The sequence below is a fragment of the Danaus plexippus genome, chromosome 5 (assembly GCF_018135715.1).
Source record: "Danaus plexippus chromosome 5, MEX_DaPlex, whole genome shotgun sequence".
In the NCBI taxonomy this organism is placed as follows: domain Eukaryota; kingdom Metazoa; phylum Arthropoda; class Insecta; order Lepidoptera; family Nymphalidae; genus Danaus; species Danaus plexippus.
In genome coordinates, this window is record NC_083539.1 from 2,514,281 (window position 1) to 2,528,672 (window position 14,392).

General features: G+C 29.2%; 1 protein-coding gene across 1 annotated transcript in view; it reads right to left on the reverse strand.

The window, feature by feature from the left end:
• LOC116769303 (uncharacterized) overlaps positions 1 to 14,392 on the reverse strand; it is a 35,428-nt gene that overhangs the window by 12,722 nt on the left and 8,314 nt on the right. The window contains exons 3-4 of the mRNA XM_032660355.2: positions 11,968 to 12,043; positions 1,096 to 1,243 (exon numbers count right to left, since the gene is read on the reverse strand). Coding sequence (XP_032516246.2) covers positions 1,096 to 1,243; positions 11,968 to 12,043 — 224 coding nt within the window. The remainder of the gene's footprint in view (positions 1 to 1,095; positions 1,244 to 11,967; positions 12,044 to 14,392) is intronic.

Genomic DNA, 14,392 nt, shown 5'->3' on the forward strand with positions numbered 1-14,392 from the left:
CGGTTACATTAATTATAACAATATAACGAATTAAACACCAAGGCATTTAATTAAAGATTAAAGAATCATACCTATATAAAATACGTAAACAAAATTTAACTGTTTAAAACTAAAGATGATATTTTAGTTCAGCTTTGTATGGGTTTATATTAAGTTGCATGTTCGTACATGAGGGTAATGATGCATAGCATCCTACATTAGCTAAGTGCATTGTTGAAGAATGGCGACTCAGGGTGGCAACAGTGTACTAGTTAAATGAAGAATGGAACAACTATACAAGTGACTGTAGCTATGTAAAATACGTACCATAGAAGTGATTGTATTGTAAACACTACATTACTGCTAATATTCATATAGCAATATCATCTAACTCTTGGGATATCTTACACTCACAAACTAAAAAGAACGCAGATATCCAATACGTGGTAATTTCCTGTCACCCGTAATCAGAGCGGTTATAATTGTTGCTACTAATTGCACGGGTTTCACTCACAATTATGATGGAAAAACTGAATTATTAATGTGCCCCACATGTTACAAATAGGCCGTATTTTGGTGTTGTATAGAACAGTCGTAAAACTAACTAAAATATAGCCCAACAACTCTCAAAAGTTACGACTCGCTCGTCAACTTATTCGTTAACTATGTCTAATCTTTTTATTTCTTATTTCCCAGTCCATGTGAACAATAATTCATTTTTGTTTTTAATGAATGTGCCATAAATGTGCTACTTGTTATCTCTTTATTAGATATTTTCTTTACAAAGGCCATTTAAAAAAAAAGAAAGTAGGCCTAAAAATCACACATACACTATAATAACGTAGCGAAAGCAGCTATTTGATGACTTTGTAGAGAATATAAACATATTTTAAGGAAAACTAACTTGTTATTACAAGAACATTTTATTAAGTTTGCTTGAACTATACGGGTTTCTGTCAATTATCATTTAAATGACGTTCTAAAATATGACTTCAAAGTAAATCCTATACAGAAACTATTCCTAGCGGTGCAATACTTCAATATGGTAATCGGAATGATACTTAATTAAACGACTTATTGGCAATGATATAAGAAATGAAGGTTTTATTGAAATACCTTTAGAGGAGACGATTCCTTCGAAGGGGTGTGAGAATGTGAGGTGAACATCCATATGGTCTTTGCCGCACATCACTTCAAGAGATTGTATGACCGGCATTCCTTCCGGTCGCTCCATAGGCCATAGTTCACCGGCTTTTGCTCTTGTCTGTAATAAAATAAAAATAATAAAACAATCTACAATTAAACACAAAGAAACTGGTCATCAAGTAGGTTATTTGAATGCAATAATTAAATGTAATTAAAACGACGTTAAAATTAAACCGTCGATTAGTTTAAATGAACCGATCTCCTATCTTTCATCTTCGAACGAAAGCGTTTTGATAAATCGCATGAGCACGTTCCAGGAAGGATGCTGCATTGCGTTCCCACGCGGAATTTAAGAGCAGGATAGATATATACCACATGATATAAACGAAAGAGACAGCTGATTAGGGACAACTGTAATTTACATTTTTCATACAAATTTGGAAGGACTCGTGAGACCGATCCATTTTCAAAACTAAATAACTTATGATTGTTCCACAATAAAAAATATTGTTTTCTTACAATTTCTTTAAACAATACTGAAAGTAAATTTATTATCAATGTAACGTTTGGAGTGAAATCATCAGAAACTGCTATAAACAGTGTAACTGCTACCTTAAGTATGGAATTATTGTGTAAGTTGCGCGATATACGACGTGCCGGTGGCAACGAGAGTTGAGGTAATGTTACAGAGAGACATGAAATCAGAAGCATCTATAATTTTGTATCAGACAGCCTCAAAACATATTTTATTATATAAACAACGAAATAATCAAACAAAATAACGCATTATACTACATAATAATTGGTTATTAGAAATAATGCAAGAATTTTTATGTCAAAATGGAGAAAGTATTAATAGAAACGCAAATATGCTTTAAGGATTATTAAGCAAAAGCTATGGAATATATCACGTTTTGATATTTTTATAATGAATCTTATATATGTTACAAATTAAGACTTACTTAAAAAAAAAAAATGAGAATTTCGTAACTTTTTGAAGACTATTTATACACAATAAAAAAAAACTTATGTCCGTCTGCCAGAAACATGAACCCTCCTTTGTTTCTTAACCGGTGATTATCTTTTGAATTCTAATAGGAAAAAACCTTGTTGAATATTAATACGTTATAAAGAAAAGCCTTTTCTCACCTACGATACATTTTTATCGCGGAATTCCAACGAAATATTACTACGACTAACGAAGCACTAATTGTTTCTCACCTCAATTTATTATGAAAGCACCAAGACGGAAGATGAATTAACAAGATAAATTGTACATTCAGATAAGGATTTCATAGTGTTATTATTACTGAACCAAGTGGCTACATGTAGGGAAATGGTCAGGTACAAATCGAACAACGCTATCTTAATGGACTTCCCATTATTGGGTTTCTATTACGATATTTGAAAGAAAAATTTATATATTGTATAAATTAAATATATGAATTAATAAATTTTTGTTATGAATATGTTCGACTCACAGTTTTGAGTGCAAATAATCATAACTTTATATTAAGTTTGCTTTAGACGAAATTAGAATTATTTTTACTTATTCTGTGGTACTTTGTTTACTAATTCTATAAAACATTAAATAATTTATTGCTACAATTTTTAAAAATATGGCTGAGGGGTTTTGTCCTTGAAATCTCCTTGAAGACGATTTATTTAAATTAATTTCTATATTTGCGTGGCATAATAACAATTTATTTTAATAAGCACTATCTAAAATTATTCTTTTAAATATTTTTTCTGTGAGTAATAAAATTACCGCAGATTATTCTAACGAAATTAAAAAAGGATTTAATGCATGTATCCATGTTATATTTGTGTGTGTATAAGTTATTACAAAATATAGGATTTTTAAGTTTATTAAATCGAAATCGATATTGATTGATTGATTGATGAATAGGTACATCAAATATGAATAAAACTAAACAGATCTCTAGATAAAATATTTATCATACTATAAAAGATTTATTCTTCAAAACTGATTTTTATATATTAATTTCAGCTTAGCTTGTTTCGTTTCGTAAAAAAAGTTTTACTACATAGGTACGAGCGAATGAATGAATAACGGAACGCTGAGATGAATATCACTTAACGTAACAAATCAAACAATTAATAGGAAAAGTTTACGTTCTTTTAATAGAAAACAATGTATCGATCTTATATTATAGAAGATTAAATTGATATGAAAGTCTAAATAGAAATCGGTATAAGACTGGAGATAACACGCAACACACACATACGAAGCTGTCTACAATACTAACATATAATTGAGAAATATGTTTAAAAATTCCGAGGAATATTTACAATAGTTTGCTGCTTGAATCACAATTTTGTAAATAAAAAAAAAAACTGTATAAGGATTATTTAATTATTTGCTAGGTTCGATAATTTTAATTTTTCTATATATTTTATGTGAAATATTCGAGGATTGGGTTAACATTTTAATGTATAATCATTATACGAATGCAATTGCTTTAATTGGGGGACATTAATAAAGTACGTCACACGAATTTTAGGACTTTTGAACCCCTCCCGTCGTCCTTGTCACAGGTTGTCACATTTCTATGACCCCCCCCCCCTCATGTGACGTCACACATTTTGTAAATTTAAAAATGCGTAAATTATTACAATTTTCAATTCACATCCAAACTTTGCGTTTTAGTATTTTAAATGTTATAATGTGACGTCACAATACATTGACCCCCAGCGCCTTGTCACGCGATGTCACACTTCGAAGATACCCTCCTTCCCCATTAACGCGTGACTTACTTTATGTATGGCCCCTTGTATGAATTTAAAAATTCCTTTAACGACTGTTAAGATAGTAATTGTCGATCATAATTTTTATATATACTAATTAATATGGAACATCCATAATGCGATAATAAAATAAATAAATAAACAACAATTTATTGGTATTATTACAGTAATAAAATAGTTTGAGGTAAATTTCTAAACGTAGTGCTGTTTGATCGTTCTGAATAAGTATATTTATGTTCAACGAGATGCCGACAGAGAAGGCTTATGAGTAAACTATGAATGTACATATAACTTAGAAATACAGGATGTAGAGAAATATATTTCTATTTAATACAAAACGAAAATTTCCTTGCACCTCACATACATGAATCTGAGGAAAGCTGATACATTCCGTAACATTAAAAATTGTAATGCGTTCATACATTTTTAATGAATATAATTTTAACAATTTAATATAGGTCAGGGACAAAAACTGTACGGTGATAATCAAATCATTTATATCAGTACCAACAAATCATTTCCAACGCGTGCACGCCATTAAAATAATGACGCACTCGTATAGAAAATATACAGTAATCTTCGCAACTGAGTTTCCATTATAAGCGGTTATTACCCGACTTCGCTCCGAAAGATACTTTATTATGGTTCATATAGATTTCACCCGTCGTAAAAGAAAAAAAAATATACAAATATATACGAATACAGTAACTGCATATATTGCTTTCGATAATTGTTAAATTAAATCCAATAATGGTATTCAAATAGTAGGACATTAATAAAGCCATAAAAATTCCAATCAAATTCCTTTCTTCTCTATATAAGATTCACTAAACAGAATATATTTAAGAATATTACCTTTCTCACACTCCACAATGACCAGGTTAAAGTTTAAATGCAATATTAATATTTTGTATTTATCAAATTGCGTCTTAACATAAGCCGATATAAATATCGCTTTTGGTAGATCGTAATCACCAGCAATGAAGTCTTATTAATCAGATGGAGATTTTATATAAAAAAAAATTCCTTTATAATATGTGTCAATGGGATTCAATTCTGATATTAATTGAAAACGCCATTCAAATGCATTAAGAAACGAAAGTATGTATTAAGTGCAATGAATAGTGTCACATGACGAATTGTCAATTTGTGCCATTCAGGAATTCACGATATCGTTTCTATTAAAAAAACAAACACTTTCACCTTTCCGTTCAAATTAACGTACGGTTACAGACGAAACACCAGCGGTCGTAGTTTTAAAAATTGAGATATTATTCTTTAAAAAAAAAAACTATTTACTTGCGGTCTGTGGTATCTCCGGCGTCATAAATTATCAATTGGCAAAGTCGAAACAAAATATCAACGGAGAACTTCATTCATATAAAGCTATGTAAGTCTTCTCATGATTTAAAAACAATCGTTTATAAATAATTCACTACACCATTAATAGAATAACTTTTTTTTTGTTATGTCATTACTTTTTTTTTCATATTTAAAACATAAAATACCGCACAATATAGCCCGTAACATAATATTGAGAGTCATGGTTGGTCATTGTTCATATACATCGATACATTCTCAGAGCTCGATTTAAGCCTACTTTTGTAGCATCAATATCTATTACAAGGAGTGACGTGGGCTGAAACTTAATAGACATAAAAAATATATATATGATTTATGTGTGTAATAACGAAAAGGCCAATCAAACTTTCGATGATGTGATGACTCATGAACCAGTTAACGCCCTACCCGTGAGAAGCATCAAATGCGTAGCGTTGATCAACAAGTGGACAATCTATATGTAGACTTTAATGTGACGTATACTGTGTATATTATGTACTAATAAATATATGTATAAATTTAAACAAGAATACAATACTTACAAGCCAATAACAAAATGAAAAAGGGTCTATCTATTTAGTAGTTAGTAGTTGAAGATTGTATATTTAAGGAAAGACAAATTCATATGTTGTATTTTATAAACCAATGAAGTATTAGTTTAACTAGATATAATTTTTATTTCATTTAAAATTAAATTAAAATGAAAGTAATTCTCTTATGATTAATTACGACCTAATCTAAGAGTCAAAGGTTTCCCGCATACCGATATATTCAGACATTGTTTTATTAATAGTTCCGTCCCATAAAAACCATCTTTAATTCAGTAATTAATTAGTTGTCAGAATAAAATTCTTGACACTAGTACAGATTAATTGCTCTCGGCTCATATCTGCTTAAGAAATTTTAAATTAATTTACGGAGAATCATAGCTAAAGAATGTGAGAATTAATGTTTGTTTTAATTAAACAATTAAAGGTAACGAATAAGCAAATGTTAGTACGTCATCGGAAATACGTTACAGTCTACGTCATACAATAAATTTATATAAAATTTAAAATAAATTATTAAGGTTTAACGAATTGATATTTAAGCAAAAAAACAGACTTATATTTCAACCTAATAAAGTTAAGATTATCTTATTAAATGTATATAATTCACAATCTTATATGCTTTTTTGGCGAGGTTTTTTTTTTGGCGATCTGTCCACGCATCAGAATACCTCGGGGTCAATGTCTTATGCCAGGTGTTATAGAACAAAGATATAAAGAATTGAAAAGAGTCTCGCACTTAATTTAAAAATCTATTCAGCATGTATAAGGTTTACCAATAATTAAATTCCTAGTAGCTTTAAAACGAATATAAATTACAGCGATAATACATTTAACTTCGTATTAAGTTACTTTTTAACCTAGATAATTATTGTAAATTCTCTTTTCAACAAAAGTGTCATATTATCAGTATTTTAAAACGTTATCCTTTCTAGAACTAACGTCGTAGGTTATATATAATACAACAATGAGTGTTGACACTTCTAGTTAAATATATCTTTAGTTAATGATAGTTTAAAACAGCCCGAGGCTATGGATTGACATGTCATTTTCTCACCGAACTAATTGAATACAGATACTGTAGAATAATATTGCCGCCGTAATTTAGAAACTATTATAATTTTGACGACTGTCTCTCAAAGTAGATACCACTCAGAAATTTTAACGAGATATGTTTTCGCTACAGATACTAATTGGTTAGAACGGAATTTATTTCTCAAAACACTAATATTTTCGTTCAAATTTTTTAACCTTAAATTAAGAACTACATAGCAATATGTACACCTCAATGGCATACGGTGATGGGAGCCTATAATTCTGTGATCAACACTTGCTTCTATTCATAATGACCGCTTCTATTTAGACTCGTAATAAATTACTCGTATTTCGTATCCCAACAGCTGTCTTATCTTTATTATATGTGAATTGGTTTCGTAATAAGATGGAATTGACGCTCGTTTTGGTTTATTGATTATCGATTTAATTAAATCTCATAGAAATTAATAAAATAGATATTAAATAGTTTCAATTTATTATAGAAATCTTATTATATGAATGACTTCCTTCGAGATATTACTGCTCCATACTCAATAGTTACGATACATATGAATGTTAGTTGGATATTTTATTAATAAAATAATCTGTATGTAGATTAGAAACTAAGTCCTTTATAGCGACTAAAAACATAAAAAATGTTTGAAATTTATTATTACGTATAAAATTTACTAACAACTTCAATTTAAAATGTTGTAACTTGTAACTACAACATAATACACAACAAGAGTTTCATTATAGAAAATAATCGAAACGATAACTTTGTACAGAAGAAACATTAATTTATTATTTGTTAGAAGATAATATCTGATATGTAACTCTAACATCAGCAGGCCGTATCATACTCTAAAGTCTTAAGTATTTAGTGTAAACGAGGCAACGATAAATGGGATCCTGATAGCTCCATTACTCGTTTAAAGGCTAACTCTAACATAGTAGCAAATTTATCGCATAGTTATCACAGAATAATGCTATTTAAGTGGATATAAAATAATTATTTGAAAAGCACTTACAAACTACGTAAAGTAAGGAAAATTTTGTAAAGTTATGAAATCGGCATACAACCCATTGAGTTGATCATTGCCTTACATAATTGACTTTGTTTATGTATTAATATTATATTTAAAAAATATATTGTATTTGCATTACTTAAAGTGTTGACAAACCCGTATAATTATATCTAAGATCTCAAGAAAAGGAAAGTTGAATTGACAAACAATTAAGCCGAATGATCAGATTTCTCAACACTCTCAGCACTCTCTCTTATGTGAGCTTAATCATTCCTTAGCTCTCCTCCATGAAGTAAAACTTGTTTATAATTCTCAATAAGTCAGATAAAATTACGTCACTTCGTGAAAAATATCGTACCCAGAGTCTCGTTTATTCATACAATCAAATTACCGTACAAGGAATCAAAATTTTATATATTGGATCAATAAAATAAATTTAAAGAACACACTAATTTCACGTCAACGAATTACCTAACATTTGATCGCACGTACCAAGCGTTTATTGTATTTACGATCAATTAAATAACCTGTAGATGCGAATGAAACCAGTTCGTTATTACTTTCGTTGGCTGCGACTGTCAATTGTTGAAGTGTTCCGACCGTTAGAATTCCAAGACGGGGCGTCATCGTGAGATCTGCATATTCATCAGAATCTGGTGGATCTTACGATGCCAGCTCCATTCTATGGTTTATTCATAGGTGCTGTACTTCTGCTGTTGATAAACTAGTGACCTTGAGATGCAAATTTGCACATCCTGCAATGAACGTGTCGAGAATTATCATTGTCTGACACAGTTTGGTTTTATTTACGTTCTCTCTAGACTTTTGGTTTAAAAATATATGGGTAAGATACTCTCAAAGATGTTGGTAAGGCAGGCGAATATTATTTGGTATTATGGAACGGTAGACTGCGAAGTTTTTATGACCATACAAATAAAAAAATTATCGGATAAATTTCTTACAGTAATCCGATGTTGCTAGTGCAAAAACGCTAAGTTAGTTTTATTTTATTTGTCAACCCAATTTGAGAATTAATTTTATTTTGGATATAACGTTTCCGACGGTTACCAAATTGTCATATGTTTTGTATTTCATTTCATATCTTGGAGAAAATAAATTTAATGTTCACTGAAAATAGAAATTCAAACAAGTCGCTTACAGTTTAACAATAAAACAAACTAGTGGCCCAGTCAAACCTAATTATGCAAAGCAAGTCCTTTGTGAACGCATGTAAAATTGAGTGAAGTTCATTTTCAACAAAATTTATACAATTACTTGCACCAAAGGCAGATTTCTAAGACAAGGAAACTGTTGACATGAAAACATCTGCTCTGAAATATTCTGAGTAGCGCGCACTTGAAATACAAATGTCATATTACAACAAAGAAATCATTAAAATCCAAACATTTACATACAAAGTGTTGTAAAACTTTTTGCTTCTACATTGTCGTGTCGTGTTAATGCCAATGGTAATTAAAATCTAGCTGACGATAAATGATAAAACCTACATACCAAAATAATAACAGATAATTCCCATAATGATGATTAGACAGCCCTGGAATTCATTGTAATTAATGAGTAATTGGTACTCTACAATAGCTTACCGTTCACATGTTAGTTTGCTTTCACACAGGACTGGCGGACGTGACCGGACTGCTCAATAAAACACGGATATGGGAGACAAAATGTTAAATTCACCACACATTTACCTACTTGTACATACATTAAACAAATTCACTACAGCCTATATAATTTATAAGGAAAATTTTTGTTTAAATTCCAACAGTCATTTGAGTTGAAATAAAGCTTGTTTTTTATATAAAAAAAATGTAATAAAAACGTGGGTCGTAACCACATTTTATTCATGGTTAATAAAGAAATGACTACTACCGTCACTAGCGATAATAGTATTGAAGCCAGTATGCCAGTTCTCATATCACATAATCTTTTTAGAGTTCGTTCCTCAATTTTTGTAAAAATTTCGCCACCGACCACATAATTAAAATAAAATGACTACAAATGACATATTCTCTCGTGAAATAGATATGTCTAAGACGGGAAAATTTTTAGAAAAATTAAGGAAAAGTGAATAAAAAGAAAATATATATTTTATTTAGAGCTTATAATATGAAAACGTTTTAATAAATGTAAATGGAAAAAAAGTGATTACGATAATCAAATAGTAACAATGTTGACCTACAAGAACATTTATCGAGATTCTCAGTCGTTTAGATACATTAAATTAAATTTTTAGCCTGCGCAGAACAAACAAATCGTTATATAATCGTTATATATACTAAAGAAAAGCATGTACAACTAACTAATAATATTTTTACATTTTACTCTAAACATAACATATGTTTGAGCTCTGTTTAAATAATAATTCATTTTTTATATTCGAACGTCATAAAAACACTAATAAAATATGTCAAATAATGGTTGTGTACTCCGTATGGTAACATTAAATTTAGTTCCTGATCCGTAGTGTATTTTTATAGCTTCGGTGTCCTACAGCCCTCCTATCTGTCTGTTATCCGTAAGTTTTTGCCTCGTGGTCCAATTGCGTGCGATATGCCCGCTATGTGGGCCGGATAATGCCTTATAGGGCAACACTACCGTATGCAACATAATTAGTTGATTACTGAAAACTAATAAGCACCTCGTGGTAGATGTTTAATGTTTTAAAACTTAATTTCTATGAACATTTTCTTGTATAATGCATGTTTATTTTTAATCACTTTGACGTTAATTATTTTGTTTATACTCATTTTATAATTCTTTTAATTATTATGTGAAAATTTATTTAAATTATTGGGAGCTATGAGATGTGAATAGCAAGGCTTCTAACTGCGACAGTTTTTTTAGCTAACATTCGAGTGGAAATCCATTCTATGAAATTGCGGATCCTAAATAGACGTTTTCGACTGAGAATTTTTATTAACGATTAACCGCAGTCAATAGACCTCAAGGATGCTCTATGCTCGCATCTAAGCAAAAAATAATAATAATATATAGCACTATAAAAAGGGAATAATAATAATTTTAAATATTTCCTACAAACGTTAAATTTACGAGCACCAAAATATATACATTACTATAACTTCTACTCACAAACCATTTAAACACACATAGAATTTTGCGGATGGTTATTGATTTTAACAGAAAGGTATTTGAGAGTCAAAAACTAATCTGCACATGCAAATAGAATTGGAGTGCCTGTTTGTAATATTGAAAGACCGTTTTAGTACATGCATATGAATATAACATAACATTCATCTAAATGTTTTTTTTTTTAATTTTTGTGCGACTGTGTATCTGTTTGTTCCCGCTAGTCTTTGAAACGGCTGGAGCGATTTTGGCATAAGTTACTTTTTATCCTGATCCCGAAGATGGAGCTCATGGGGCGCAAAAAAATTGTCATTGTTTTTATACAGACAAGTCGCGGTTAACAGCTAGTTCATAATATAACTCAAAAAAAAATTCATATTAGATAAACTTACGATATAATATATAATAACAAGTGACTTCTGAACACAAATGTACTCGTACATTCAAGAACAGCTTTTGTTTTCTTCACAACATACATTTCACTTAGATAATAATCATTTCAAGTTATCTACTTATTGACAATGTTTATCTCGTTTTACTAGTTTTCTTGTGTTTATGCGATGATGAACATTTTAGATTATGTCTCACTTCAGTTTTGACGCGCGAGATGTTATTAAACGCTAAAGTTAGCATCGAAATCTTTACGTTTCGCCAGCAACTGTTATAACGGGGGAATGAATATTAATTGCATATTTTATGAGGAAATTTTTCATTTTTGTTTCTATATTCGATAAGAATAAAGCTGGTGTCACACTTTCGTAAGTCTACACTACGTTCATTAATATATATGTCGAGAACTTTAATTTATAATAAATAATTTTTAATCTTATTATTTACGAGGACATTTAAAGCATTGCATTAGGTACTTAGTCATTAGTCAATGAGCATGAATTGTGAAATAAAAATTATAATATCAACAAAATTACGTATCTTTTGCTTATGTCCAAACAAAAAATTAATTTAAAACAACATAAAAATATAAAATAAATATAGTTTATATAAAATTTACTTACACTTATTAAAGCCAATAAAAGCCAGATGAAGGTCTTCTGTGATATCTGTGTAGCGACCTTGGTCGCCATTTTGGTCCTGAAAAAAAATAATATATATATACTGAAACATAAAAAATATATAATTTAATTTAATTTATATAAATAAGAAAGCTTTGATTAGATATAAAAAATGTAAAATGTAAATTACAAGTAAATTAAATAATACACTATTCATGTTTTCTTTAAGGTTGTAAATCTTAGAATTTCATTATGTCCAATGTTATAAAGATATTAAATCATAAAATAATTTCGTACATCACACAAACACACTGAGGAATGTTGTATTTATGTATTAACATAAGTGAAAATATCTGAATAATCGCTAAACTAGTTAGAGACTGCTTTCTCAGAAATTATCACGCTTGTCACCGCAGTTGCCATCTTGTTTTCTGTTTTATACTTAGTACTATTGATATAAATTACATACCGAATTCACTTTTATGCTTCAGTGAAATTCAAGATAGTAATAGTAACAAATTACACGAACAAAAATGTTATAACACTATCAAAAGATTATATGATAAAGTTAAGAATGATATTATCGTAAATAATTAAACTTGTTCACATAAAAACAATTTAATTTTACGCCTCACATATGTATACTTAAATACATATTCAATTTACAAACACGCAGTAAATAGTAAAAATAAAACCATAGTTCTTATTTATTTTTTTAAATAAATATTTAAAACATTTTTCAACTGATGACATGTCTTAAATCACGTAAATGGTCACAAATAATACACATGAATGGATAAGGGTGTTAATGCATATGAAATTTAAATTCAAATTAAATACATATTTGAACAGAAATAGTAAATGTCTTTCTGTTCCAGTATCCAGTTAAGCTAGCAACATACATTAAAGAACATTTGGCTATAATTAACACGACAGTAAATATCAAATATATATCAAATTTTATAAGGCCAATTTAGTAAAAGCACACGCTCCCAATTCTCCTTGCACTAATAACGACAATCACATATGTCGTTAATGACTTCATTGAAGAATTGTTAGGTGAGATTTTTGTAGCGTAGAATGTAGCACGATTCAGCGCTTGTTTAATGCTTGTTATATATACTACACATTTTCGCTTTGTTAAAAATGTTTTGTTTTATCAAGATATTAAATAATTTAGACTTTCTCTAACATTTATATATTGCTGAAGACATTAGTGAACTAATGCGTAATTTTTAAACATGTTTCTCTCAGTATGCCACGAGGTGTGTAAGATGTTATATGAAGTGTAATTGTGGGTATTAAAAATAAAACACGCAATTTCTAATAGTAACGAGTAGTTTTCTAAAACTGAGCTATACTTTGGAATAATCTATTTATTATACATGTAGTAGATCCGTGAAAGAAATATATGAGCGGGAAAGTTAGACACGACATTGTCCAATAGCTTCTATCTGCTGTCCGTTTTACAAGGACTTCCATCACAAGGGTACAAATAAGTATGCAAGAATATATCATGCCTGTTTCGTTTTTATTGTGAACTATTTTAATTAATACGTATTAATAGAATACAATGCTATTAAATAGCTTTATTCAGGTCATTACATAGTATAGGTAAAGTTATTTCCTGTCTGAGAGTAGAGTCAAATTTTAAAACTATTTTATTTTCATGTTACCGGCAACGTCGGCGTAACAGAAACTCAAGATTAGTAAGATATTAAAAATGCAATTAATTTCATATCTTCTATACAAGGCTAATAAATTTACTATGAGAAAAATGTTAAGGCTTAATCCACAGCACTGCTACGGAATGATTGGTTTCTTTACTCTATCCAAATTCTCATCATACGAATATTTTGCGAAATAGAAAAACATATTTGTGACTAAAAGGAATCTTTGTTGAGACACAACATATAACTTATACCGAAAATCTTTTATTTACTTAATTTCTTATATAGATATAAAACAATTTGTCCATATTATTTGATTTTCATAACAATTTTTTAATCTCTCACTTGATAAAAATATTAAAAAAAATATATTGAATTTATACGAGACACTTTGTGGTTAATATAAATCAAAGTTCTTGATTATCTTTCTTGAAATCTTTATTCAGAATCAATGACTGTATGCGTTGTGTTAATGTTCTCATGTATTGTTTGATTTTCTATTAATGTTTTGTTTATCAATCAAATTTACATTAATATAAAATATTATCAAGAAATATTTATAATACCTGCATATATGAAAATAAAGATGGCTATTATATATATATATGTTTAATATAATAGTATATAGACAATAATTTTTGTTATTTATCTTCGCTTTTATCAAAAAAATCTTCAATTAAACGAACGAAAAGTTAACCAATTACTTTCAAATTACCATACATCATAACCCAGCCATAATGACGTTGCACCGAAAGCCG